Genomic DNA, 25,921 nt, shown 5'->3' with positions numbered 1-25,921 from the left:
TTCTGTCTGCATAAAAGAATCTTATTTATTTACACTTCATATAAGCTTCAATGTCTCCTCGTAGCTCCCGTGCCTCCTTCATTGATTTCAGTACCCATTTCGAAAATAGCACTCAGTTCTCTGGAATTGGATGATCCTCGGCAGCAACCCCGACGTTCCACCGGTATTTGAAGGCCGGATGATCCTTTCTTGGACCGGTCTGGCCAGGGGATGAGTATAGGTTTTCACGATAAGTTCCCTTTTGCACTGCGTAATCATCCCAGAAGAGTCCTCGCCGGCGTAGTTCAGGGATGAGCAATTCAATGATATCCTTAAATGAACCAGGCTTGATGGCATATGCCTGTTTTGAGAAATGTCAGAAGGCCCACGGCTTGAGAATTAAGATTGAAATGATTTTATCTCACCAGGTTGAACCCATCGACATCAGCTTCTTGCACCCAACGTTCCATGCTGTCAGCAACCTGTGCTGCCGTACCCACGGGGTAGCACCAAGACCACCAACGGTGATGTGCTGGCCGACAGTCGTCTTTGTCCATTTGGCGACTTCGGGAGTAGCCTTGGACCAGCCCTCCACGGCCGACCTGTCCCACTGGGTTAATCAAAGGCTTTTGAGCTTAAATTCGGAGACTACTAACCTGATAGCATTGCTCTCAACATGACGCAGCTCTTCATCATCACCATACTTGTCCAGATCAATACCAGTCCACCCTCCGAACAGAGCAAGAGCACCATCGATCGAGCCCAGGCTGCGGTAGTACTTGAACTTCTCCACGGCCTCTTCCTCCGTACGACCAAGGACCGGGCAAAGCAAGGCCAAGAATTTGATACTCTGCGGGTCTCGACCAAACTCCGTCTTTGCCAGCTGACGAATCTCAGCAACATTCTTAGCAACGACAGCCGGACTATGGCCGGCCACGAAGATGGCTTCGGCATGTTGGGCTGCGAAGGTCTTTCCGGCCTTGGATGTGCCAGCCTGCAGGATGACCGGAGTACGTTGGGGACTAGGCTGGCAAATATGAGGACCTGGTACATTATAGTACTTTCCGACGTGGTTGATCTGCCGCACACGAGCTGGGTCTGTGTAGATCCCATGCTCGCGATCGAGAACCACGGCATCTTGACGCCATGAGGACTCCCAGAGCTTGTATGTGACTTTGATGTATTCTTCTGCCAGTGCGTATCGGTCATCGTGCTGTGTTCTTGTCAGTTTCTTCTCTAAGGTATGTTGTTTGTATATCGTTGGATCTTTATGACTGACATGTGGCTGCTCGGCTTGGCCTAAGTTTCGCGCAGCAGAGTCAAGATAACCCGTCACAACCTAGAGGTCTTCGTCAATTATCTTCTTTCGTGATTCTTCGCTGCTCTATTTGGAAGGCGAGCACATACATTCCACCCAAGGCTAATGATCGAACAATTAGCTTACTGTCACCAATAGGGCTTGATAGTCGTTGCACATACCGTCCTTTCGTGAGATGATCCACGGTTGACAGTCTCCTCGCGAGATGATAGGGCGGCTCGTAGGTTGTTGTCACCGTCACTCCGAAGCCGATATTCTTGGTTGCTGCCGCCATAGCTGGGACGACAGCCAGAGGCTCATTGACTGGCCATTGTGCGCCCGAGGTAATTGCAGGACCAAGATTGCGCGGTCCCTTATAAACATCATAACCGCCTTGATGTAGCATCTAATGAGCTTTTGGTTCAGTCGACGTGTGATCCTGACAAATTGACATACCTAGTACATCCGCGATGAAGATGCCGTGAAACTTCGCCGACTCAAGCAATTGGGCCAACTCTACCCAGTGCTCGATATCGTTGAAACGGTGCGACTCATCCTCGGGGTGGCGCCAGAGGCCTGGCGATTGGTGTCCGCTGCCTACATTTTCGTTAGATACGCCTCGTATCGAGGGATAGGCACCAATAACTCACACATCTCCACGAATGCATTGAGAATGAGTGACTTGCGAGGCTTCTCAGAGCCCGCCACATTATTACTTTCGCTCATCTTTATCAGGCGTTGATTGTCTTGAATATAATGCAATCCGATCGAGCTTCTATACCCGTCGCCAAATGCAGCAGCACCGCGAGCTATAAAACCTTCGAAGGAAAAAGAGATTCTACAAGTACGATGTCATTGGAGGGGCAGCATGCAATTTGTATCGAGCAGATCAACGAGCACATCATCCCCGCGTGCGTCACTGGTAGTTTTTCTCGCTGGTGTCTCATGAGTTATGCGCATAGCATCAAAGTGGGCCGTGATGGCGCGATGCGGGAGATGCTGAGAGGCCCAAAGAGCCACGGCATGCTTGACTGGCCGAAGTTGAATTAGACTTGGCTCCACGCACGAATAATATCTCTACGTTTAAATTATTTATTATTCTTGGCCTTACGGATCTTCCAAATTTCTCGGGCGAGAGATGTGCACTCTCCGAAGGTTCGGTCGATAGCACGCCGCAAACTTTGGGATTTACCCAAGGAGGGTCTATTGCCCAATAGCGGTAGCGATTGATTCTCCTGTAAAATCACCGAGGAGTTTTCGAAGATTCATTATCCAATTGAAAATTTCGAGTGGATTTTATGTCATTTATACTAGTTAAGTCATATGCATCGCATCTGGCTTCATTGTCTGCACGGTCTTGGTTGGCTCCAAGTTCCAACCGACGGCAATCCTCACTGGTTTTCTTAATTAAAACTGGGTTGGAATGTGTCACACAGTAGAAGAGTAGAAATAAAGAGGGTTAAGTATGATGATCCAGGTTTTGATAAACACATAGTCTCAAACTTGCGTCCTCCTAGCTTGGCAGATCGCCCTCGGCTCCATGGAAAGCGATTGCTTTTGAACTTTAAATTTTACTCTTTATTTCTCGCAGCCTCGAAAGCACCTCATAACAAGCATATATCAAATCATCGTGGTCTTATTGTGCTTATTGGCTGTGATGATACCAACGACACGGCCTGTTCTCAGACACCATGAACACCCCTGTCTCTGAAGACGGACAGCATTGCGCATAAAGGAGATGGCATTTAAACATGCAGGGTCCCTGGGCTTTCCCACGTTTTTGGGAGCATATACTGGACTTGTTAACACCTGCATAGGAGAACGCTCTTCAACTGTGTCCAGTTCACAGAACCGTCCATCTTGTGCTGAGCGCCAACCACTCGACGTGTCATAATGTCCAGGCTGCACGTTCGCGATGGCACCTCCACGGTTCAGCCGCCTCTTTCGCAGGCAGTGGGATACATCGTTGTTGTATTGATCGGTATAATTATAGCCTTAGGTGTGACGTCGGCAGTATTCCAATACCCCTCAAAGCCGAGTTAACAAGAGAATAGTGATGATGTTGGTCACAAAAATCTTGAAGAAGACCACGGGGGAAGATAACAAGAAAACCGAAATGTAAACCCCAGCTCTTTCTCCTTGCAATGCATCTTCAAACCAGTATACTGATCATGAATCAGGTTTATGACTGCAAATCGCTCTGTGCGAACGGGTCTCACTGCATCAGCTGTGATCTCTGTCAGTAACCCTCCTGATCGCACTGAGATTATGGCTAATCACAAACGGGCAGTCCTGGCTTTGGTCAACTGCGCTGCTAGGCTCTTCATTCGTCGGATATGACTACGGTGTTGCAGGACCATTCTGGTTTGCTGCTGGTTGTAGCCCAATGATTGTCTTCTTCGCCCTGCTAGGTATTTCTTGCAAGCGGAAGATTCCTGAAGCACACACGTCTCTCGAAGTAGTTCGAATTCGATATGGTATGCTCGAAACCAAGGTAAAAAGAAAGCTTGCTAGAAGCTTACGCTGACGGACACAGGTCGAACTGCCCACATTGTGTTCATGATCCTATGCTTGGTCAACAATATTTTCGCTTGCGCAAACATGCTCCTTGGCGCGGCTGCCGTTATTTCCGCTGTGTATGTTTGCACTTAAATCCGTTTAATTCAGAAGGCTAACCAATACAGATCTGGAATGCATATCGTCGCCGCAACCTTCCTTCTTCCCGTCGGTGTCACGGTATACACCTTCGTCGGCGGTATCAAAGCGACGTGAGTTAGACTTCGTACGCCCGTCACATAAGCATCCTAACAATCAGTAGTTTCTTGACGGACTACTTCCATACGGCTGTGATCCTTATCATCGCCTGTTATTTCTCCATCAAGGCCTTTTCTGATGACCAAATTGGCTCAGTGGGGAATCTCTTCGAGCTTCTCAAAGCCGCAGCCGAGCGTCATCCTGTTTCTGGCAATCAGGGTGGAACTTACCTGACCATGACCTCCAAAAGCGTCAGCCTACACTCAACTTTTCGAAATTTGTTCTCAATTAACAAATCATCTTAGGCAATCCTTTTCGGTATTCTTCATACCTGCGGCAACTTTGGACTTGTTGTTGTAAGCGGGATTCTTCATTATCTAGAGACCACTTGGCTGATTCCAATCACAGATGGATACTAGCTATTTTATCAAAGCTTTTGCCGCCTCGCCTGCTGCAGTTGTCCCCGGTTACACAATTGGAGGTATTGCCTACTTCGCAATCCCCTGGGCTCTAGGCACAGTCATGAGCTCTGTTGCCCTTGGATTGGAAAACCAGCCAAACTTCCCAACTTATCCTCGAGTAAGCTCATCAACTTCTACCTCCAACAAGGCTTCGCTCCCTTGCTTACACTGGCTCTAGCGAATGACTACTTCCGAAGTCAGTGGCGGACTGGTCCTTCCATATGCAGCGATGACTATCGCAGGTAAAGGAGGCGCTGCCGCTGTTCTTCTCATGACTTTCATGGCTGTGACTTCTACACTCTCTGCACAAGTGATTGCGGTCAGCTCGATTCTAAGCTTTGACGTGTATCGAGAATATTTCAAGAAGTCAGCCACCGACCGTGACTTGATCCGTTCCAGTCACTTTGGCGTGATCTTCTTTGCTGCCTTCTCTGCTGGGTTTAGCACTATGCTAAACTACGTCGGCATCGACCTCGGTTGGACACTGTACATGCTTGGTCAGTCAAACTCGCGTAGTCAGGAAATTCTCAGGACTAACAATTTTTGCAGGGGTCGTTACTTGCCCCGGAATTTTCCCGATGGTTTTCACTGTCCTATGGCGCCGCCAGAGCAAGGCCGCAGCCATCCTCTCGCCCATACTAGGTCTTGCAACTGGACTTGCCGTGTGGCTTGGGACAGCGTCTCATTTCGGGGGCGAAGTCTCTGTTGCTAGCACTGGTCAAGTATTGCCTTGCATGTATGGCACTGTAGCTTCTTGCTTCTCGCCAATTCCATATTCAATTCTCATCACTCTACTCCGACCACAAAATTACGACTGGGCGGATTTCCGAAAAGAGAAGCTTGCGCTTGAAGAATTGGATAGTGACTTAACCACCACTCATATTACGGAGTCTCCCAATCACAGTGAAGAGAGTAGCATTGAGAACGGGCGTGTTGAGAGTGCTGCTTTAGAGTCCAAAGAGCTGAAGCGATGGGGTCGTATTGCGGCTTTCTGGTCCATCGCGACATTCTTGGGACATTGGGTGATTTGGCCCTTGCCGATGTATGGATCTCGCTACGTTTTTGAGAAGAAGGTATGCACAACCCGTCTGTCATTTGGCTTGACTTCTACGTTTACGGACTCTAATCTCCATTTTAACAGTTCTTCATTGCCTGGGTCGTTGTTGCTATCGTATGGCTATGGGGCACAATGCTGGTCGCGATCTTTTACCCCCTTCTCGACGGTGGAATCCAGCAAATTCGTCGGGTCTACCGAGGTCTTACTAGAAAAGCCAGTATTGAGACTAATGGTACCGAAAAGGGAAAGAAAGTTGACGGAAAGATTATCCCGTCTTCTCTGTCAACAGGGTCAACGAGCGAAGTCCCTCAGCAGTAGACACCCAAAGGTGAGAACATATGATGAGCTACACTCAAGAGCCAGGACAGGACGTGGCTAGAAGCATATTCTTCAACAGAGATCTTACGAGGGATCCTCAGAAAAGGCCTTTTCCAGCTAGGACTATGTGACTCGAAGATTCCATTCGATTTTGATACAGAGATTTCACTACAATGTACCTCCCTGCGGCTTATGTATCATGGGGTCTATAACCAAGCCGTTGCCGCTAGCTCGCAAACTATGTGATTTTCTCCGGTATATCGAGAATAATATAAATGTTTCCAAACAAATCGTATTCGAATATCAAGAAGCTTAAATAAACGAAAGACTATTCGCCGCCTAGCGGACGATATCCCACAGCGACTTGCACTGGGTGAACAATGGTAAGGAGTGTCAAGAAATCAAGAATTCCACGTCAAATCACATGCGTTGATCAAGATATCATCCGACTTAGCTGGATGGGAAACCGGCCTTCAGGTTATCATAGGAGGACGCCGGGTAGCTCAGCTCATTCTGGCTCTGGTCCAGAGCACCGGTGCCGCCAAATTGGTTGACAACCTAGCCAGATATTGTCAGCTCGTGTGCAAGCATCATTCGTTGACAATCAGAACATACCGTGGTAATCAAACTGTCTGAGCCGGTCTTGTCGCTGCTGCTCTCCCACCACATTCCACCGCCAAGACCCTTGGACTGGATGTACTGCGCCTTCAGCTGCGCAACCTGGGGAGTGTCGTAGCTAACCATCATGCGCTGTGTAGAGTCATAGCTGTAGCTTGCAACAGGTTGGCTGAGGTAGTTCACAGTGGCACCGGTCATGGGCAAAGCCTTGTAGTCCCACACACCGTTCTCCCAGCTGCCACTACCAACTCCAGTATAGTTAGTTCCAGGTCCATCGGTGTTCATGAATGAGCGGCCATAAAGAGGCATGCCCATCACAATCTTGTTCGCTGCCACGCCATTTGCGGTATAGTAGTTAATAGCTTGGTCCGTGTTGAAGGGTGTACTAGCTGGATTGCTAGTCGATGCGTAAATATTGGCATCGTGGCCGGCGATAGTGTCCCAGCTTCCGGAGTAGTCATAGGCCATGAGATTCCAGAAGTCCAGGTACTTGTCCATTTGGGCTAGGTGGAGCTGTTGGTAGTTTGCAGGACCTGGATGTTATGTTAGATCTGAACTGGATACACTGAAATGCTACTGGATCCTAGCTTACCGGCAGGGCTTGCAACTGTGATCAGGAAATGGTAGTTACTCGCGTTGGCCGCGCTGTAAGTATCCAGGGTCTAGATTCACATAAGCTTTAGTGCCTCAAGATATGGAAGTTGAGGTCTTCTTACCGAGCGTAGCGTTGCCAGGGTGGAGACTAGGTCGTCAGCCTGAGCACTATTGGCAGGGTACTGGGCCAGTCAGTTATTTCCATTGCCAACGAACGGAGAAGCCTTCTACTCACCTCCCAATCAATATCAACACCGTCGAAACCAAGGTTCTTGACCAGGTTCGTTGCAGATGAAGCAAATGTTGCTCTTCCAGAGGCAGTGCTCAAAGGACTAGCAAAGTTGCTCGAGTAGGTCCAGCCGCCGATAGACAGAAGTACCTTAAGCTTTCGGTTCTTTTGCTTAAGCAAGAACAACTGCTTAATGCAACCGTAGACATTGTTTCCAGTATCGCTCCACGAGTCTCCAGTATAATGTTTCTCGGTATCGGCCCAAGAATCCGACATGTACACCTCTCCGGTTTCCGGATGGACGTTGGCAAACGCGTACAAAACATGGGTCAATCTCTCAGCAGGGAGATCCTGAGGGTTGAAGTTACGTCCATAGATAGCCTGATATTGTTCAATGACACTTGTTAGCCAACTTGAGTTGAGGGAGTAGACAACTGTAACTTTATAGTACATACCCAGTTGACAAAATAGGCAACGGAGCGATATCCAGCCGCATCGCGAGCACCAAGCTCGGCTGTATGAGTGTCATGGGAAGGAATGACAGCAGCTCCTGCGAACCATCCCAGGCCCAGGAGGAAAGGAAGGATAAATCTCATGATGAATGAAAGTTTGAAGAATTTGTCGAAGGAATGTCTAGTCGAGCCAGCGACAGTTGATGTTGGAGAATGCCGAACGAGAGTTGGGACGGCGAAAACGCCACTATTTGTAGTTACCGGAATCTACAGTCCAACAATAGAGTTGTCTCCCCTCCTAGTCGGATAGTCGGACAAGAGGAATGCAATCGAGCGAACAATAGCCTCATGGTCCGCCAGACCGAACGGCACGCTCTCTGCAGAGTGACTCTACGAGATAAACCCCATAGTTCCATATTCGATTCCTACTCGTTCACGCAACCATGCAATTTGATCCAAAGTGGAAAACGCGAGGAAGATCAGAGGGTTCGGCAGCAGCACATGGTCAACGTGGTCACCACAACAGTCCGGGCAGCCATCCACAAGAGACCGTCACATTCCCGGGGACTGCAAAGAAGCCATTCGAAAGCACCGGATAACGAAGGCTTGCCAATATCCGAAGGCATCACGATGAGGAGATATGCAACGGCTCGATGATGGTGGAGCAACGTGCTACCAGGCAGCCCGGCGATCCTCTGTGTCGGATCTCGCCGTTGAAATTACTTGTCGCCAGCGCCCAATCAGGGAGGCTAGAAGGCCCCGAAAGGGGTAACATTCTCATCTCCGAACTTTCCCCTCGATCGCCCTAGATACTTCGGGGTGTATCTTGAGGTTGCTCGTTAGCTTCAGATTTCTTGCTCAAGCCGGTTGAGGGTGTTGCATTTCTGGTCCCTATGCCCCCAGTCTGGGGTTGGGATAGCCGAATGTAACTCGAATCATTGTGTCATCCAGGCCACGATGGGAGATTTGATAGGACTAACAAGAAAGAGCTTAGGGCAGCTCACCCGGCGTTGCGACTGACGAATCAGATTAAAAAAGGCCTTCATCCTCGGTGCAAGCTGCAGGAACGCATCACCCGCGCGATAAGCCAATGTAACACTCATCCCCATGCGACCGGGGCATGTGCCATACCACCCAAGACGGGGTGTGGCCCCCCAAAGTTGATCTCTCGGCTCTTCAGAAGACAGTCTGGACGGACTAAATGTAAGCGTGATTATTCAGTCGAGTCATTCCAAAGTAAGATGTGGTGGAGAATGACAACCGAAGGGGGTACAAGAGTTTGTTTATGTATGACACGAGTTGTGAATCCGGGGCAGTTTGCAGAGAGCCTCATCGCTCCATTCCTGCGACAGGGCTATGCTTCCCAGAAGAAAGTCCCCGCAAAATGTCTGAGATCTCGATCTTCAACTGCCTTGAAGAAAGGCTGAAGAGAAACAAAGTGAAACCGGGGCTGCTTGGCGTAGTTGGAAACAGGAACCAGGCCCCTCGGATTGTTGCGCAAGTGCGCTCGGGCCCCGCAGTCGCCCTGAGCTTAATTTCGCTTACTGCGGGTGATGATACTCTTGGAATTGCATTATCTCGGACTGATTATCTTCAGCTCTGGTTCGTGTAGGTGGTCACGTATTTTCCTATTTCGGAATATGCATACACGCCATGATTTGAGAGAATTTGATCAAATGATGCATGACATAGCTGTTACCTCTACAGCTTAGAATCCACCCAGTTCAAATTGCCCTAAAGACGAGTTAATCTTACTCTCATTTGAACCTAATCTAGGTTGAGTTGGAGTTGTCCGCGCATGACCAGGCTGCCGAGCCCCCAGACTTTCTGTAGCTGTCGATAATACCAACCACGGACCCATACGCACCCGCTATCATCAGGAACGTCCCCGAGATTACCACGAATATGCTCCAGCACACCATCAAAGTCCACTTGAGTGATTTATCAGCCTTGCCATGACTCCAATTGTCATATAGCCACATACAACCCATGGGCTGAAAGGACATAATAGTTCCTAGCAAGGCCCCGATCAAGGATACGAGATTGTTGAAAACGGGAATGGCACTTGCAATGATATAGGCCACTACAGTGATCCCGAGGGTGCAACTCAACCAGCTCACCCAGCGAACGGCAGTGTTGGCAGTCAGATTTCGGGAGCCTTGCAACATTCGGATAAAGATGTACTTGGCGGGCAACTATATCTTGTTAGTATTGCACAAAGCAGCGAGTGGGATACAGACTGAAAACCGACATGAATAACTAGCATAGTGCTAGCAATCAAACCTGGGAGTGCAAAGCCATAGCTGATCTTTTTCGTAGTAGGGCCTGCCGAGCCAAGGGCGGGCGATGCGACGTAGGAGCCACAGTAGTAGTATACGACACATCCGATGGCAAGATAGACTGAGGTTACCACCGTTTGGCATATAATTAACGACCTGGTATAGTGACGAGGCTCGCGCATCTCCGACACTATAGAAATGAATGCAGATGTGCCTGCATAGGCAAAAACAATTGAAGACACTGCGGAAATAGCTTGGCAAAGCTCGGGCTAGCAACAATTTTATAGTCAGATACCCAAACCCCTGTCTTGGGTGCGGCAGAAGGACGATCCTGCACGCCAACGGCGATAGTCACAATGAAGACTGTCATGATCATTAGATCAACAGCATCTTCACATTATCAGGATGATACCTACTCGAGGTAAGGATGAGTTCAAGGAGAGAGAAGTCTCTCCGCGCGGTGGTGGTGCAGTTTTCGCTCATTGTTGACTCGTGGGGATTGTTGCTATCAGTGACTGTCGAATGATTTGTTTCAGATTTGAAGCCGGGTATGCGAAGTGATTTGTGAGCGTGACTTCTGAAGCTTTGGTGAGCAGCGGATAGATCGTGCACACAATAGACACGAGAAATGTTTCTCGATACTTAGTCGGAGACCCGAGGCAGAGAATGTGTCCGGGCAACCGCGTAGTCACTCCATAACTGCTGGGTTTCTCCCCTTGTCGGCTCCCTTCCGTGTTTTTGCGGCTTCCCATTCCTTCTTTGATCTCAGCACGCGGTTTGACCAATAGAGCTTTTTGCCTGCAGGATTTCCGGTTGCTTTATCGGCGGTGGTTTTGATACCGGATTTATCGTCATTTTCGTTCATTCCCTCAACCAACTAACAGAGTCTCTGGTGATGTGACAAGGTGCTCCAATATCTGACTGGCTGTTTCGTGAGAGAAGAAAATTCTGAGACGTCTAATTAAATAAAAGTCCATCTTTGTTTTAAATAAGTGATTCTTGCCGAGCTTTCATGATTTCAAATTGTAACACTTCGGCTACTACGGCGGCAACTTCCTCCTGAGAGTCAGCATTTCTCCCTAGCTTTCATTCAGGGACAATGATATAGACAAATTCAAGCCTCAACAAAGAATATTAGAATCTAGGACTAGAGTAATTCATCAAAAGGAATAACGTCATAGCCTAGACAGGGGCATTAGAAAGAGATTGGATGTACCTCAGCTTCCGCTCGAAAGGATGCATATACCAAGAAGGCCCACCTATTGCCTTTGGATTTCTTTCATGATACGGATCCGATACTGAGCTCTTGCTAACAGAAATAGGTGATAGGCTCTCAGAAAGAGTCTGGAGCGATTTCTCTGAGACCCTGGTGTCCACCTCAATCAATATGTTCTCGATCTGCGGATAGCTTTTCTGGAAGGAAAAAGAAAGTCAATAATCAATATAGTAGCTCGGCTTCCTTGTATGTGCAAAGACCTTGATATATGATGCTAAGCCATCCACCCGTCGACGGCTTGACATTCCATAGTCCGATGCCTTGATCACCATTGTACGCAGAATCGGGGCAGAGACACTGGGAATTTGAAGTCCGGGTCGCGAAGGCGCAGCACCAGTTTGAGAACGTGAAGGCGAGGAAATGTAACCCCGGATAGGGCAGCACGCGCTTTCTTTAGTCCTCGCTTGATTTGGATGAGATTGCCGGTCTGAATCAAATCGGCGTAAAGTTGGCAGCGAGCTGGGTCGATTATGGAGAGCTGCAAGGCGATGTCTGGGACATGAAGCCAAAACCGGCGCATCACTTGTGTCCACAACGTGACGTTGACACAGGCACATTGAATCAGGGTCTGTCGATCGCGCAGGAGGATAGGGAGTCGGCTCGATTGATTCTGTTCGGGTCTTGCGTAGCTGTCAACCACAAGCCAGTCAATGATGCTGGCAACTAACTCTGGGCTTGACAAAACACGCTGGGAAGCGGTTGTGGGCACGGGGCTGTTCATGACTTTCAAATTGGGTGGTTGAGATTTTGGGCCTTTCTGATTGACAAGGTATTGGAAAAATGGCGAAGTGTCTGGCGGCGGATGGAGTATCTTTGATGGCCAGACTACAAGCCCATAGACCGGGAAATCCCACCTTTGTTGGCGTGTTCGTGGTATGATGCCAGGCTTCGAATCCCTTTACTTTAAAATCCCCAAATCAGAAACTTCAACACTGCAAGTCACCTTTATGTCGAACAAGAGTGGCAGCTCTAGCCAATATGAGTTGTCCACCATCCATATAATTATATTATGATTTGTCGGGGCATGTCTTCTAGAGATTCTTACCAAGTTCAACAGCCTCGGTGGAACTTTATACTGATTTCTGTCTACTTCCTGTGTTGGAGGCCCAGGAACAATTATATTATTACTTGGTTCATTCCGTGGAAACCTATTCTGTATGGCTGTATGATTGAAGGGGCCGCTGCGTCCTCTGCAGACTAATTCTAGGCAACGGCCGTCCTCCAAAGATCTTTCACTCGTGTTTCACCACCTACAGTTCTCTTGATTGAAACTGACGACTTCGAAAAGAGGCCTCTCATTCACTTGAGACTGAGATTCTCACGCCCGGGAGTTTCTCTTTCAGGATTCGTAATAGGGTTTCATAGACTCGTGTGCGCCGGGCGAAACGGATTTGTCTGACATGCGGTAATTTTTGCTAAGGAGGACGAAGCAAATGTAAGTAGAAATCGACAAATAGGAACTTTTCGAACAGACCTTGACATGGCAGGCTAAATTTCGCATCATACGGTGTCTATCTTGACCAAGTATTTCAACATACACGCCATGAATGTGAATGACGTGGACGTTCGGCGCGTCAATCTTGGGGAAAGCAATATTGCGTTGGTAACCCCTTAGGTGAATTGATACATGTCGGAGGCGATTGAATGTCACGCCCTGGACGATTAGTTTCATTTGTGCCAGGGAGCGTGCGGCGAGCGAGGGGATCTCGAGTCTCTTAACACAGTTGGCGTAAAATTGCCGACGATGTTCAGGAACCCGGCCAAGGCGCTCCCACAGAGCTCCATCCTGGCTTTCCCAGAGGTTTCTCATGGCTTTAAGGCACCACATGGAGTTGGCTTGGGCGGAACGAGCCAGGGCCATTTTCGCAGTTTGGCTTTCTTCACTATCATCATTTCACCTAAGAAGCTACCAACATTGCTTTTCCCAAAATCGAAGCGCCGAATCTCGAAGTCCTTCAAATTCGCTCCTCCAACGATACTATAAATACTGCTTCCAGCACCCATTATATCGATCTTCCTTTCACCATCCCTATCGGCGGTTTCTCCATAAGACGACCCCTCACTTATCAACGTCTCCAGAGGCTTCTATGACAGGTGGATCTGATCAAGACTGAGAGCAACCAGACCAGCACCGGTTTCAAAATGAACAGTGTCCAGAGGGTTCTCAACCTTCCCGAGGTCCTGGACATCGACTTCAGCTTGTTAGCCGCCCAGTATGACCGACCATGGACACAGCTCACCAATGATGAAATACCAATGTGGAGAGAAGTCCCTCGTATATTCTTGGTCTGCGCCCTCGTGAATCGAACCTGGTTTTACGAACCCATGCGGCATCTCTAGCGTAATCCGTCAATGCACTTCACCGATGGTTTCTACACGCCTTTCGCAGAAATTGCACCAAAAAGACAACAAGTTTACGCCAAATTTGTGCGAGAGTTCGATTCTTGGGTGTACAGACGGCCTGAGGACGTCTCGCAAGGTCTAACTTTCCCAAATCTCCATTTTCTGAAGCTCAAACTTCCTACGCGTAGGATGGTTGTATTACCATTGACTGCGGCTCCGGAACTTACAGTTTTGGAAATCGATGCTAGTCACAACCTACATCCAATTTCTGGTGCCGCTCAGTGGAAAATCATTTCGAGGCTTGTCAGATACGTCACGGTATGTTATTTGACCTATACATTAGGGGAATCCGTCTTGGACTGACTTATCTGTCTTTGCAATCTAGAGATTCTTTCCAAAGCTGAAAACATTACGGTTTACCAGCAATTCCTGGGTAAATCAGAAGATGTTACAATTTTGCACTAAGATTCTACCGGGTGTCAAAGTTCATAACGACGGCCCCTACATGATGTGATAGGGAAGAGTGCCAGTTGACGGAGAATTGAGGAGGTGTGATACCGAAGACTGCGTTACCAGAATTGGTCAAACGCGCGCACCGGTTATGGCTTTTTCTTCTGGGTCTATTGCTTATTTTTCTGATGCCTTAGCGCACCGCACGCATGTTTTTGGACTTTGGGATTCTTGGGATTTTCGTGCTCATGTTGACAGCGAGGTCGCTGTCTTTTTTCGTTGGGGGGGCACTGCTTCGCGTAACCATGCGGTCCACGTGACTAGCGCAACATACCAGTTTATTCTTAGCTCGGACCTAGTCTAGGAAGAAATCAAGAGTTTATGACATGATCACGCTTCAATAGTGCTCGCAGTACTTGCTACTTACTTGGGTTTAAGGATGGGAGCGGGTGCTAACTGCAATGGCTTGACTGAGTTAACGAAAGTGTCTTACATCTTTTTGGAATTTTTGGAGTTTGAAGAGAAGCACATACGAAGTACTCGCTTTAGTTTCTCGGGATTATCATTCATTATCAATCTATTGCATAAGAATTCTAAGTGAAAAAGAACATGACAATGCGCTCGTTTAGAATCAAACAATGAGGGGGTATATCCATCAAAACAATCAAAGGTAGAAGGCTCAAACTCATTAATGTAAAGAAAATGCCATGCAAAACAAGTCAACAGAACAAACAAAAACAAAATCAACTTTTGTGTAAGCCACCGGGTATTAGGAAATTATGAAGCCGAAATCCAGAAAACAAAGGAAAGATAAAGACATTATCAAAAGGAAGGACCTTCAAGACGCAGTGTGCACTCCTCGCAAGCCGGAGCTAATAACCGTCTCCGAATACCCAGGGGGTGCGAGGCTGACATCAACGACCGACTCGTTGAGAGGGGCAACCGAGCGTGGCTGGAAGAATTCGTCCAGTTCTTCCTGTGTCACAATCATGCCCAAATCAGACTTGAGGGAATCGGCATACTTTGGTTGCGTGATGACTTGAACAGGGAGACGGAGCGAGATAGTCGGGGTGAGGACATTCGTGCCCGGGGTGTGGTAGGTCAATGATAGGTCGAGCAAGTAAGTTCGCGAGATCAGGCAGGTGTGGAAGGTCGGGACGAAGGTTTTGTTGTCGGGGAGGCTGATGGGAATTACTACTGATGCGGTGTAGTATGTATCGCCGGAGAAAGAGGTTGAGGGGCCGGTTGAGTCGTCGGAGGTCATTGATTGCACGGAGTCCCGGCGCTCGCACTCGGTCGATGCAGAGTGCTTGATCCATTTTGCGGAGGCAACGCACATGTTGGAAATGGGGACGGACTCGGTGAAGAGACCTTGGCCAACTTGGGAGATGGGGGTGGAGCCAGACTGCATGGGGAAATCATCCCACGGTCCTGCGCTGTAGAAAGTGCTGGCCTTGATCTTGCTGGTCATCGAGCCGAGCTTGGGTGGCTGCTCATCACCCACGGGATCGAATCGGAGGTGAACTGTTGTCATGGTGCTGACTGTATCACTGGATTCGCAACTAGGAGGAAGCAAGCGAATCGGCTTCGGTTGAGATGCTAAAGCCACCAAGCGGCCGAGCTTGCCTCGCAAGAAACCACGCTTGACGCTCTTCTCCTTTCGGGTGCAATAATAGGAGTGGTCGGCCACATTGATTGGAGGCTCTTCCTCAACAGTCGGGATAATGCGAACCTTCTTGGCGATATTGGCCAGGGTCTTGAGGCTGCCGTGGTCGGTTGATGACCTCTTCAATACCGCTGCGCGAACAATGTAGGAGATCTGGCTCATCTCGGGGGCCATGTCGTCCAGCAAAGTCTTGCCGTTGCCAGCTAGCATGGGATCTCCCAAGGTAGGTGGGAGCATAGTGTGGGCATTGTGAATGTGCATGTTAGCTCGTGGGTGGGTGCATACTTGTGGCAGCAGACGATCGGGTACCACAAAGGTGAATGGAAAAGAATATGTGCGGCCTGCTTCCATAATGCGGGGGCAGGGATAGTCTGATTCATCGATTGGCTGGCGCAGCTTGAGAAACATTTGCTGTGACCCTGTACGTCCGGGGCATGAGGCCCGCTCGACAGTGGTGTGTGATGTACCTGTACAAGTTGTTAACCCAATGCGCTCATGGTGATACTAAAAATTTCCATGGTGACATACCTTGGAAGATAATTTCAACCTCATCAAAACGTGTGTCGGCATCAACTGTGATCTTTGCGCTCCCCTCGATCTGGTCGCTGGTTGTATAAGAGTTGACCAGGCCTGGCTTCTGGCCGACCAGCTCGATCTCGACTTTTGGTTGAGATCGACGCGTGAAGACATCTAGCGTTTCTGAGCCATGGCTCATAATCGATCTGGCAGTCATCACGTTGAGATTCGGGAGGCTCTCGAGCCTTTGCAGGGACGAGAAAGTGGGAGGAGATTGGAATGCGGGCGAACAGGCGCTTCTTGTACTCTGTTGTATTTAAAGTATGCGGGGCCGGGAAGGACAGCAGGTTATACGCGACTTGATTGGAAGACCCTGCGTTATGGCGTGTGATGGATATTTTGAGTTTCTTGAATTGACAAGAAAATAGAAAGAGGAAAACTGAGGTGCCTCGGCCTTTCGTTTCTATAAGAATCAAAAGAGAAAGGAGCAGAGGTCTGGAAAAAAAAAGGAAGTAGAAAGTGGAGCCGTCGACAACCGCGATGGGGCTACTGTTGTATACTCCGTCCAAAGGAGTAATTGCGGTTACGCAGGGAAAGAAACTTGATGGGTCTGTGTGGGTGCAAAAAAGTTGCGGAGGAACCCCATTATATAGAATACATTGAAACAATGCTTCACTCTCATGAGATGATCCTCCATCACGTCAGAGATGCTTTACAAATCCATGGAGTGGCTTTTAGCCTTATTCGTGAGTCATCCGCATCAACCAGAACCGCTCGCCTAAATCTAACTCTTCGGGATTTGTTTGATCATTGATGGCGTACGCGACCTTGGGAGAACGGGGAAACACGTGTGGGAAGGATCAGTCCAAGCAATCGTGGAGAGTGCAGTTAAAGGTAAAGCTGGGCTGGTTGAGCCAACGGAGTCATTGGACCATTGGGCTGGGGCATCGATGATTGGAGGAGCTCAGCCTGGTTGGCCTAGTCACGCCCTAAATCGGGCCCTGCTCACGCCCTTGGATTGACATTCCGCTTGTCGTTAAAGGAAGTAGTTCTGAGAAAAAAAGAACCCTTGGCTAGCTCGGCCAGGGATCCGAGCTAGATCATGCAGACATGATGATCAGAAAGATGAGGACCACCATGGAATGTGTGACCTCGAAATGTAGACCTCCGTAGCCTTTGTCTTGATCTTTTGGTGATAGGGTTGGCCGAACATCGAGTCCTGTCCAAATCTGATTAACAAGCTCCCTCAAAAACCAGAAAAAAAGACCAAGCTCTGACTCTGAACAGACACGGGGTGGGTCCGAAGTTTGAACCCAGTCAGGACAATTGGTGGAGCGCGCCTTACGCCGACATGCACGCCCTTCGGCTCTCCACTGGCGGCTTGCGACAACCGGAGTGATCCACTCACATTCCCTGGTGGAAGACGCTCGGTCGTTGATAGCCCAAGAGGCCAATCATACTGCCCAGCCATCGCGAGGAGTCTCGGGCAGTGATTGGAGCAACATCTGGCTTTGGCTGACTGATGATCTGGGATTTCAAAGCATAGGAAAACCTTCCGCCCTCGTATTCGGTTTGTCAGCCTAGCAGTTAATATCAATCTTCACGAGATTCAAATGATGTCGACATGAAGAGTTCTTGTTCTCTTGTGATCATGACACCATTGATGGGGCTTCGTTAAGGACTTTCCCGAGGAGAAAGGACAAGCATGACGACGGTAGCCGGTGTCTCGGGAGGATCCAGAACTTTCCGGCCATAACCGAGCATCTGACCATGCCGAGTGGGTGCTGTGCTTCGGAGTCGACAACGGCATCAGGGGGGAAATCGTTTAAGCTTGCTTCTCGTAGGCCGTCAATCTCGGTGTTTTTCAGTCGGCTGGACTGTCTGTCATCGGCGTGGTTGGAAAACGCCGAGATCGCCATCAGGTGACCTCGGGAGGGAGACAGAAAATGGACATGACATCAAAAAACAGCCATGGATCAACATACAATCCTTGTTTACGATTTGAATTATTCTAACATTTATGCAATGACATCTTGATATCAAAAGTTGTATTGTTGCCTATTCACGACACTATCAATGTTTACAGGGCTGTCCCGACAGATAAATTACGGTGTAGATCCGTGGTGCAATGCGGATGAAACCGTACTCAAAAAACGTCGACGCATGGAAAACCACGCTCATTCTTGTCTCATACTGGCCAGACACCGATGTGAATGGGCAGCATCCAGCTCAAGATTAGCCGAGTGAAGACGGCAGACCGAGCGAGGCAAGAGACGACATCCCAAGAATGGGAGCGCTGAAATAGAAAGAACTGAGGCAAGAAAGGAACACGGGAGAAATGGGATGGCGGTGGAAAGGGCCCGCGCATCGGTGTGTCAATTGGCAAAGAACTAGGTATCAATAGTTGGAGGAGCAAAAACGCCACATCTAGACGCCAAATGTATCCTCGTGAAATTAGTAGGCCACTCTCGTGCGCATATCCTGGAAAGCATGTTAGCGATGGCACACATCGAGTTGTAGGGGAAAACTGGGGTAAACATACCGAGATCTTACGCTCGATCTCGCGGACAGAGCGATCGAGCTCAGCGGCAATCATCATCTTCGTATCATTCGGCAACAGGAAATACATCTCGCACAGGTCACCATCAATGACACCCTTGGAGGGTGCATAGTAACCGCGATAGATTAGGTGGTCGCGACCAGCAAGAGGAGGGTGTTGAGAAGCCAGTTGCATCTCCAGACTCTGGAAAAAATCGACATCTTCACGGCTAACAAAAGGAACAAACATGCCAATCGTGCCCTGGAAGCCGGTCCATACCAGAATGTCTCGACCACCAGCCACCAGCTGCGCCTTGTGAATGCCGGTGGGAATGTCTTGCACATAGTAGTGGACCATAAGCTCCAGACGGTTGGGCGTTCCATGGAGGTAGCCTCGTTCGTGGACAAGGTGAGCACCAGACCCGTCCTCATCGGCCTCCTCTGAGAACTTAGTGGGGCAACGAAGCAGCCAGATATTGCCGAACTTGTCACCACCGGCGGTGGTTTCATAGTCAACCATCGTGGTAGAGGTTGTCCAGCGAGCAATGGTGTCATCCACGAAAGGAATCAGTATGTTCTCCTGGTACTTGTAGACGACATAGGTCACGCTGTCACGGGTGTCGCTGACCACGATACGGCTTCCTTGAGTCTGAAGACCGACAATGGTATGCGGAACGACATGAGCCTGGCATTTGCGAAGCAGCTGCTTCATACCCAAATCGTACAGTCGGAGAAGTGACCCAATACCGGCGAGCACTCGGCCCTGGAAGGCAAGAAGAGCCAAAGGAGGCTCATCTACCTTTGTTTTGTGGATGAATTCCAACTCACGACCATCTTCTTGGAATCGATAGATGTGGATAAATCCGCCCGAAGACGAAGGAGCGTCCGTCGTGAGATCCTTGGCCGTTCCGACGACCAAGAAAGTCTCATCGTCTTGGCTTGAGAATGGCACTGCGGCAATGCTAACAGCAGCCTCATTGTCTTCCAAGTCAAGGGTGAAGACCACTTGCTTGGAGGAAACCGGGTCCACGATTTGAATGCATGATGCCCAGTGTCCGGTGCCACGAGGGTAACCAAAGTCTTCTGGAGGAAGGATATCAGATTCGCCATTGCGAGTTTTTGAGTCCTCGATGAGGCTCTGCTGGGTGGCAGAAGACAGAACGTGGTTGTCTGACTCAATGACGTAGAAAAGGGGTTGTTCGGGATGCTTGACAAAGCGACGTGGGGTATGTGCCAAGGGGATTGATTCTTGGAGCATGTTGTTGTCAAGTTTGTCGATAGAGAAAATTCTAATAATCGTCAGTGGCATGCTCAAAAACTGATGATGCGGTTATGACAAAAGGTAGAAAGGGTTTGATCTCAGTAGGAACAATTGGAAAAATAAAGAATAATTTGTGTCCACATAGTAATTCGGATCCTTTTTTCATCATATGATCAAGAAGAGGGAGAGGAAGAGAGTTGTGCTGAGAGTTAACAACATACCGTAGGTTCTTGCCCTGAATGCCAATCATGCCCTCTTCGCACTGTTCGCTAGAGAAGTTCCAGCCCCATTCGATGCTGGCACAGTCCAGAGGTGTAAGCATGAAGCTCTTCGTTTGGATATCGGAGTATCCGAGCCATGGCCGCGAACTGAGGGCCAAGACCGCAGTTTGACCCTTCACAGAAACTTGTGACAGTTTCACGGGTTTTGCTCCCAGAAAACGTGTACGCGTATCGGAAAGCTCGCCGGTAACCTCATCTAGGACGGTGCGAAGGTAAACACCAGAGTAGAGACCAATATGGAGGTAAAGGGTGGTGCCGCCTGAGCTTGAGTCGGCCATTGCAATGATGTTGAGTGCTGACGGCGCCGACGTCAAAGCTTGAACTGACTTGTTCTCGAGGGTTGAATCGGGATCCAGGCTAAGGATTCGGACGGTAGAGTCGTCACAGCCAACAGCAAGGAAAGAACTGCGCATCCGACCCTCTGGGACTTCACCCAAACTCAGGCAAGTAACAGTGCCAGACATCTGACGGCGTTCGTCATATTCTGCGAGTGATCCATCGGCGTCCATCTCGAAATAGACGATCTCACCAGAGCTCAGAGCCACTGCTACCTGGCGTTCATTGGTGGCGGCAGCAACAATGGATCGGTGCTGGGGTGCAGGCCACTCGTTGACGCGGCGATCGGCCATCAAGTGACGAATACCACGAGGATGAACTTGGATCAAGGAGTCCTCGCCCAGCTGTTGTACGGCAAGCGTCGGTGCGGTGGAGAGGAATCCAGTATCGGAAACCTCTTCAACAACCTCACCGATGCTGAGGACAAGAGTACCATTCGCAAAGGAGAGCACGATGTACGCATCGTATTCATCACCACGGGTGAGTTTCGTGGTCCAGACCGCCGAGGGCACTGTTCGAAGTTCTGACTCGACAATCTCCGAGACTTCGAGCCCATGCTTCAGGGTTCGGAATGAGCTTCGTGCACCAGTGCCGCCCACAGTGTAGATTTGTGGGGCATCGTCACCAGTGAGATTGGCAATTTTGCTGTCGGTCAACGGATTGAGAGAGTTCAAACTCTCCATGAGGTTCAAATTCTCCGCGGGGCGAGGGCGGAAAAATATGGGGTCATAAGGAACGGACGGGTCGGCCGAGAAGTCATCACTGGTGTATTCGGTCTCCTCGTCATCATCACCAAGTTTTTCAAATTGGTAAAAGTTATGGTTGCCCGATTCACTGGCAACATAGAGGAAACCACTCTTGAGAATCAACAGGCTGGATGCGACGGGAACAGTATCAAAATACTTGATTTTTAGCCTTCGAACCTCGCCAGTGAGTTGACCATTCTCATCTTCAACCATGTCAAGGTTCAGCTTGAACATGTCCCCGTCCTCAGTCTGAAGAAGGAAGAAGAAGGCACCTCGCATTTTGTGCATCACGCCCGCCACGATAGTGCGTTTCCTCTCCGGGTTCTCAGTCGCACCAGTCCGGCGCGGAATGGGCACACGGAAGGCATCCTGGTTCGAGTGGCGGTAGGTAATGTTGTCCTCCGCGCACACAAGAACACCGCTGGGGCCATCTGCTCCTCCCGGCACTTGGAACAACATATTCGCCGTGCGGTCAACAGGGTCCGACCACTTGCGAACGACATGGTTGAGACCCAGATCAAGCTCATAGTAGACCAGCACCTTCTCAATCTCCTCGTATGCTTGACCAGTGGGATCCTGGTCAGCTTCCGAGTAATCCACCTCAAGGGCAGCAAAGATAGGGTTTTCATAGCCAACGTCCAGAGCAGTCATGGCAAAAACCAAGGTCTGTGGCTTGTGTGCCTCGAGGGGAGAGGAAATGGTGAGCTCTGCCTGAGAATTACGGTTCAGAACGTAGACCAGCTTGTTCTTCTCCAATGAGGCAATCAGGCATGCTCGACCCTTGGGATCCACGGCCAAGTACTGGCCCGGAACTACCCGGCGTACTCCAGACTTGCCAAATGTTTCCAAGTGGATCCGGTTGAAGCGGTTCTGGGAGGGAACATATTCAATGATCGTGATGCGACCCGAATCAGATCCGATGATAATGTAATCTGAAGTAAGAAAAAATCACTCAGCATAGTTCGCGCATAATTTCATACAGCGTCAACTTGGCTGGCCCGGGTAGGTTCTGCAGCCCATCAAGGGACTGGATCCGGAAAACCAAGACCATGCTACCCGGGAAGCTTGAAGAATCACTAAGTTGAACTCGTAAATGCAACCTAGGGGGAAAAACTGAGACATACCTTTGTTACTTCCAGCCAGTCGAAATGCTGCTAACGAACGAATGATGCCAAAAACATCTTGGGAATAGATCGGTGTGACCTTGCCCTGAGTCGGGTCCGGACGGTGGATGGTCAGCTTCGAACCCGAGGCAGTGACAATCTGCTGCTCCTTAGTACCCGCAAACTGACCAAGAATGGCCTGTGTGATCGCAGTAGGAGGCTGGATCGTCAGTGAGTACATGAACATGTGCGAAGTGGTCGCCATGATGGGCAATTGAAGCTAGACGCCAGGTCTTTTTGCACCCCCGACGCGAAGCAAAATGACTGAAAGGTGTCACGAGCAATTGCAGTCTAGGGGGTGTGATAATCACACTAGTCCCATAGCTGCTAGAATGAGTGGTGAGGTTGAGAGACTCCTGGGGTGGTTTGTGGGAGTCCCGAGGGAGGTCAGAAGAAGTTTTCTGCAGGAGCTCGAGCAGAGCAGCGGGAAGCAAAGTGCAAAATTCCGAAGTGCGCGGGAAGCTGTTTGGATGATCACGTGGTGGACCGCACCATCGGATTCGACCGCCTTCCGCCGCTATCACCGCCCTTATGTAATGTGCCCGTTGGGCCTAGGTAAATCAAAGGAAGCATCATCGCCTCCGCATTATCTGGCCACCTTCTGCGGCTATCTCTGATTTCCTTCTGGCATTGCTCTCTCTTCGGGTATAGCTAGAGCTTTTTCGTCTCTCAAGTGGTGTACCCTTTGGTTTCCGTGACACTCTATACCTCCATCTTCCCCCAACCTTCACTCACTCCCCCCCCACTTGGCAGCGGCTGCCTACCTATCGACCGACCATGGCGGACGATACTACAGCTACAGAGGAGGCTCCTATCACCTTCACCGTGAAGTCCTCCACTGACGCCAAATTCACGCTTAGCCTTCCTCTTTCCACACTAGTCTCCGAGCTCAAGGAGAAGCTTTCTGGCTCTGAATATGCCGATACCCCCGCCGAACGCCAGCGCTTGATCTACTCCGGTCGAGTGCTGAAAGATAATGAAACACTCGAGAGCTACAAAATCAAGGATGGCCACACAATTCACTTGGTGAAGAGTGCTGCCAGCAACCAACAACGCTCAAATGCATCCGCTCCAGCCAGCTCCACGGCATCAGGGGCAGGTACCACCACCCCAAGCCAGCCCGCGGCTGGTGTCCCTGCCAATCTCGCCGCTGGTACTGGCAACAACCCTCTCGCCGGTCTGACTGGCGCTCGATATGCTGGTTTCGCCCAACTTCCCGGGGCTGGCCTCTTTGGCCCTGATGGTGGGGTAAGTCTGACATCCCGTACAATACAGATGGGGTTCCCCGTCCAATATTGACTTGTATTACTTCTCATGCCTTTCGGTTGACTAACTTTTGCGCGACCAAATCTAGATGGGCCCTCCCCCGACAGCGAAGCCATGCTGAACATGCTGGAGAACCCTCAAATCCAGTCCCAAATCAATGAGGCACTACAGAACCCAGCAATGATCGATATGATGATTCAACAGAACCCCATGCTTCGCGATATGGGTCCGATGGCGCGGGAACTGATGCAGCGACCTGCTTTCCGCCGCATGCTGACCGATCCCTCGTCTCTCCGCCAGATGATGCAGATGCAGCGGGCTATGGGAATGGGCGGTGGTGGCATGGGTGGCGGTGATAGTGCTTTCCCGGCCCCTGGCGTGACCAACACAACCGAAGGAGCCCAGAACACCCATCAGCAGAACACACCAGCCAACCCATTCGGCCAAATGCCAAACCCTATGATGGGGGGCAATCCGTTCGCCGCTCTATTTGGCGGCCAGGGCTTCGGGCAGCCTCCCGCCAGCACTGGCACTCCTGGCGGCACCCAGACCGAGGGTGCTCAAGGAGCCCAGGACACAACAGCCCGATCTGCGACTGGAGAGGCCCAGGGCCAGACTCCCGGTGCTGCTCAGAACCCTTTTGCCTCTCTTCTTAATCCAGCTTTGTTCGGCAACGCTGGCCAAGGCGGCATCAACCCATTTGATCCCCAGCAGAACCCATTCCTGCGCGATCCAGCTCTTATGAACCAGTTGATGCAGGGTATGGGAGGTCCAGGTGCTGAGGGCGGTGCTGCAGGTGCCAATCCACTGGCTACTCTATTTGGGGGCGGCGGTGGCTTCGGCACTCCACAGCCTCCCGATAACAGACCCCCAGAGGAGAGATATGCCGATCAGCTTCGGCAATTGAACGATATGGGCTTTTTTGAGTTTGAGCGAAATATCGAGGCTCTGCGTCGTTCGGGCGGCAGTGTCCAAGGTGCCGTCGAGTACCTTCTTACCCATGGGTCATGAGTTCCTCTTCTTGTTTCTCGTGTTCTTTCTGAGCAGTGGCCTCTTAATCATGTCCCTTTACCTACCATATGTATTTCATGGGCCCCTGCCTTCATGATGTGTCGTTACGACTGGCCTACCGAATGCCGATGATCTTTTTACATTCCCCATTTCCGCATACATTTCTTGAATATGAATTGTTCCTTGATGGATGCACCATCACTAGCAGACCTCCTCCTGTTCTGACGGCATACTACTATCTCCATTGACATATCCAGCGTATTTGAGGCTCTAGGGTATCTTACTCTTAATTAGTAATTTTCCATTCACATTATCAAGAAGTTTCTTGCGTAGAGTGTATTATCTCTCGATATCTGTGGATTCTCCGGATGCTATGCAGCCAGCAACCCAGCTGAGAGTACGTACACGGCTTAGGTACCTAGTTAGATCTCCATTCTGGGCTTTGGATGGCACCCGAGGGCAGAAATATATACTCGTGGAGTCAGTTCGATAAATGGGGTTATTGGGATGAATGGAGGAAATGATGATGAAAACACCATCCACCTTTTAATCAAAATCAGCTGAGATCTCTCTCCATCCTGAAAACTTCGGTTAAATTGTCATACGGTTGCATAATGAAGCACGACGTTCAAGAATTCCGTTCTTGTGATTGGCGATCGTCGTAATCTGCCGCATGCCACCCATTAGGTAATCCGTGTTGACACGCTGGAGAGGCCGACACCCTTCGAAGCCCCCCCTCGACCCTTCAGTCGTGCATCGAATACCTCATTGCTGACACTGTGGCATTCAGTGCCGATTACACTCATTATTCTCAACCTCTCTGAGTCCGCTGGTTCTATTTGCAGCCCATACTGCCGACCACAGTCGATCGACAATCCGCCGAACACCTAGCATCATTGTCTAACTACCCGCCACTCACCTATCCCTTGACGATCGCCTATATAAGTTCTTCACGCCCCGAGTCTATCTCCCTGGACGAAGATCAAGGGTGCGACCGCCAGTGAAGCTCTGGTGATCTGCGCTCCTTTAC

General features: G+C 49.8%; 8 protein-coding genes across 8 annotated transcripts; 2 read left to right on the top strand and 6 right to left on the bottom strand.

Moving 5' to 3' along the window:
- Positions 1 to 112: 112 nt before the first annotated feature.
- On the bottom strand, positions 113 to 2,002 carry N7473_001987 (LLM class flavin-dependent oxidoreductase; the record flags this gene model as incomplete). The annotated part of the gene is given in 7 exon segments (XM_057147927.1): positions 113 to 340; positions 405 to 461; positions 476 to 581; positions 636 to 1,318; positions 1,455 to 1,669; positions 1,733 to 1,873; positions 1,927 to 2,002. The coding sequence occupies 7 exon segments, from the start codon at positions 2,000 to 2,002 to the stop codon at positions 113 to 115; spliced, it is 1,506 nt and encodes a 501-aa protein (XP_057011581.1).
- Positions 2,003 to 3,169: 1,167 nt separating this feature from the next.
- On the top strand, positions 3,170 to 5,866 carry N7473_001986 (sodium:solute symporter family protein; the record flags this gene model as incomplete). The annotated part of the gene is made up of 12 exons (XM_057147926.1): positions 3,170 to 3,275; positions 3,316 to 3,394; positions 3,457 to 3,514; positions 3,567 to 3,753; positions 3,813 to 3,912; positions 3,961 to 4,044; positions 4,095 to 4,281; positions 4,336 to 4,386; positions 4,439 to 4,609; positions 4,670 to 4,988; positions 5,041 to 5,564; positions 5,633 to 5,866. 12 exons carry the CDS (start codon positions 3,170 to 3,172, stop codon positions 5,864 to 5,866), a joined length of 2,100 nt encoding a protein of 699 aa, XP_057011580.1.
- A 3,660-nt stretch (positions 5,867 to 9,526) lies between these two features.
- N7473_001985 (amino acid transporter) lies at positions 9,527 to 10,521 on the bottom strand (the record flags this gene model as incomplete). Its single annotated transcript, XM_057147925.1, has 5 exons — positions 9,527 to 9,690; positions 9,744 to 9,954; positions 10,011 to 10,307; positions 10,340 to 10,401; positions 10,455 to 10,521. 5 exons carry the CDS (start codon positions 10,519 to 10,521, stop codon positions 9,527 to 9,529), a joined length of 801 nt encoding a protein of 266 aa, XP_057011579.1.
- A 1,058-nt stretch (positions 10,522 to 11,579) lies between these two features.
- On the bottom strand, positions 11,580 to 12,035 carry N7473_001984 (uncharacterized protein; the record flags this gene model as incomplete). The annotated part of the gene is made up of 1 exon (XM_057147924.1): positions 11,580 to 12,035. The coding sequence occupies one exon, from the start codon at positions 12,033 to 12,035 to the stop codon at positions 11,580 to 11,582; it is 456 nt and encodes a 151-aa protein (XP_057011578.1).
- A 618-nt stretch (positions 12,036 to 12,653) lies between these two features.
- On the bottom strand, positions 12,654 to 13,175 carry N7473_001983 (uncharacterized protein; the record flags this gene model as incomplete). The annotated part of the gene is made up of 2 exons (XM_057147923.1): positions 12,654 to 12,729; positions 12,853 to 13,175. 2 exons carry the CDS (start codon positions 13,173 to 13,175, stop codon positions 12,654 to 12,656), a joined length of 399 nt encoding a protein of 132 aa, XP_057011577.1.
- A 1,515-nt stretch (positions 13,176 to 14,690) lies between these two features.
- Positions 14,691 to 16,893, bottom strand: N7473_001982 (arrestin (or S-antigen), N-terminal domain protein). The gene is made up of 2 exons (XM_057147922.1): positions 16,302 to 16,893; positions 14,691 to 16,240 (listed from the first exon to the last, which is right to left on the bottom strand). Exons 1-2 carry the CDS (start codon positions 16,504 to 16,506, stop codon positions 14,946 to 14,948), a joined length of 1,500 nt encoding a protein of 499 aa, XP_057011576.1. The 5' UTR covers positions 16,507 to 16,893; the 3' UTR covers positions 14,691 to 14,945.
- Positions 16,894 to 18,743: 1,850 nt separating this feature from the next.
- On the bottom strand, positions 18,744 to 22,819 carry N7473_001981 (DDB1/RSE1 family protein; the record flags this gene model as incomplete). Its single annotated transcript, XM_057147921.1, has 4 exons — positions 18,744 to 18,770; positions 18,832 to 20,116; positions 20,310 to 22,383; positions 22,576 to 22,819. 4 exons carry the CDS (start codon positions 22,817 to 22,819, stop codon positions 18,744 to 18,746), a joined length of 3,630 nt encoding a protein of 1,209 aa, XP_057011575.1.
- A 572-nt stretch (positions 22,820 to 23,391) lies between these two features.
- On the top strand, positions 23,392 to 25,099 carry N7473_001980 (ubiquitin domain-containing protein DSK2; the record flags this gene model as incomplete). Its single annotated transcript, XM_057147920.1, has 2 exons — positions 23,392 to 23,857; positions 23,969 to 25,099. 2 exons carry the CDS (start codon positions 23,392 to 23,394, stop codon positions 24,889 to 24,891), a joined length of 1,389 nt encoding a protein of 462 aa, XP_057011574.1. The 3' UTR covers positions 24,892 to 25,099.
- Positions 25,100 to 25,921: the final 822 nt, after the last annotated feature.

The sequence above is a fragment of the Penicillium subrubescens genome (genome assembly GCF_028828155.1).
Source record: "Penicillium subrubescens strain IBT 31985 chromosome Unknown utg000002l_segment0_segment0, whole genome shotgun sequence".
Classification (NCBI taxonomy): Eukaryota; Fungi; Ascomycota; class Eurotiomycetes; order Eurotiales; family Aspergillaceae; genus Penicillium; species Penicillium subrubescens.
This window is presented reverse-complemented; position numbering and strand designations above follow the sequence as displayed.

What these genes read in the sequence shown, in the direction of transcription:
- N7473_001982 (XM_057147922.1), bottom strand. Translation starts at nt 16,506, where the DNA reads ATGACTGCCAGATCGATTATGAGCCATGGCTCAGAAACGCTAGATGTC. An exon ending in GGTTGAAATTATCTTCCAAG is followed by an intron (nt 16,241 to 16,301) that starts GTATGTCACCAT and finishes CAACTTGTACAG; the next exon opens with GTACATCACACACCACTGTC.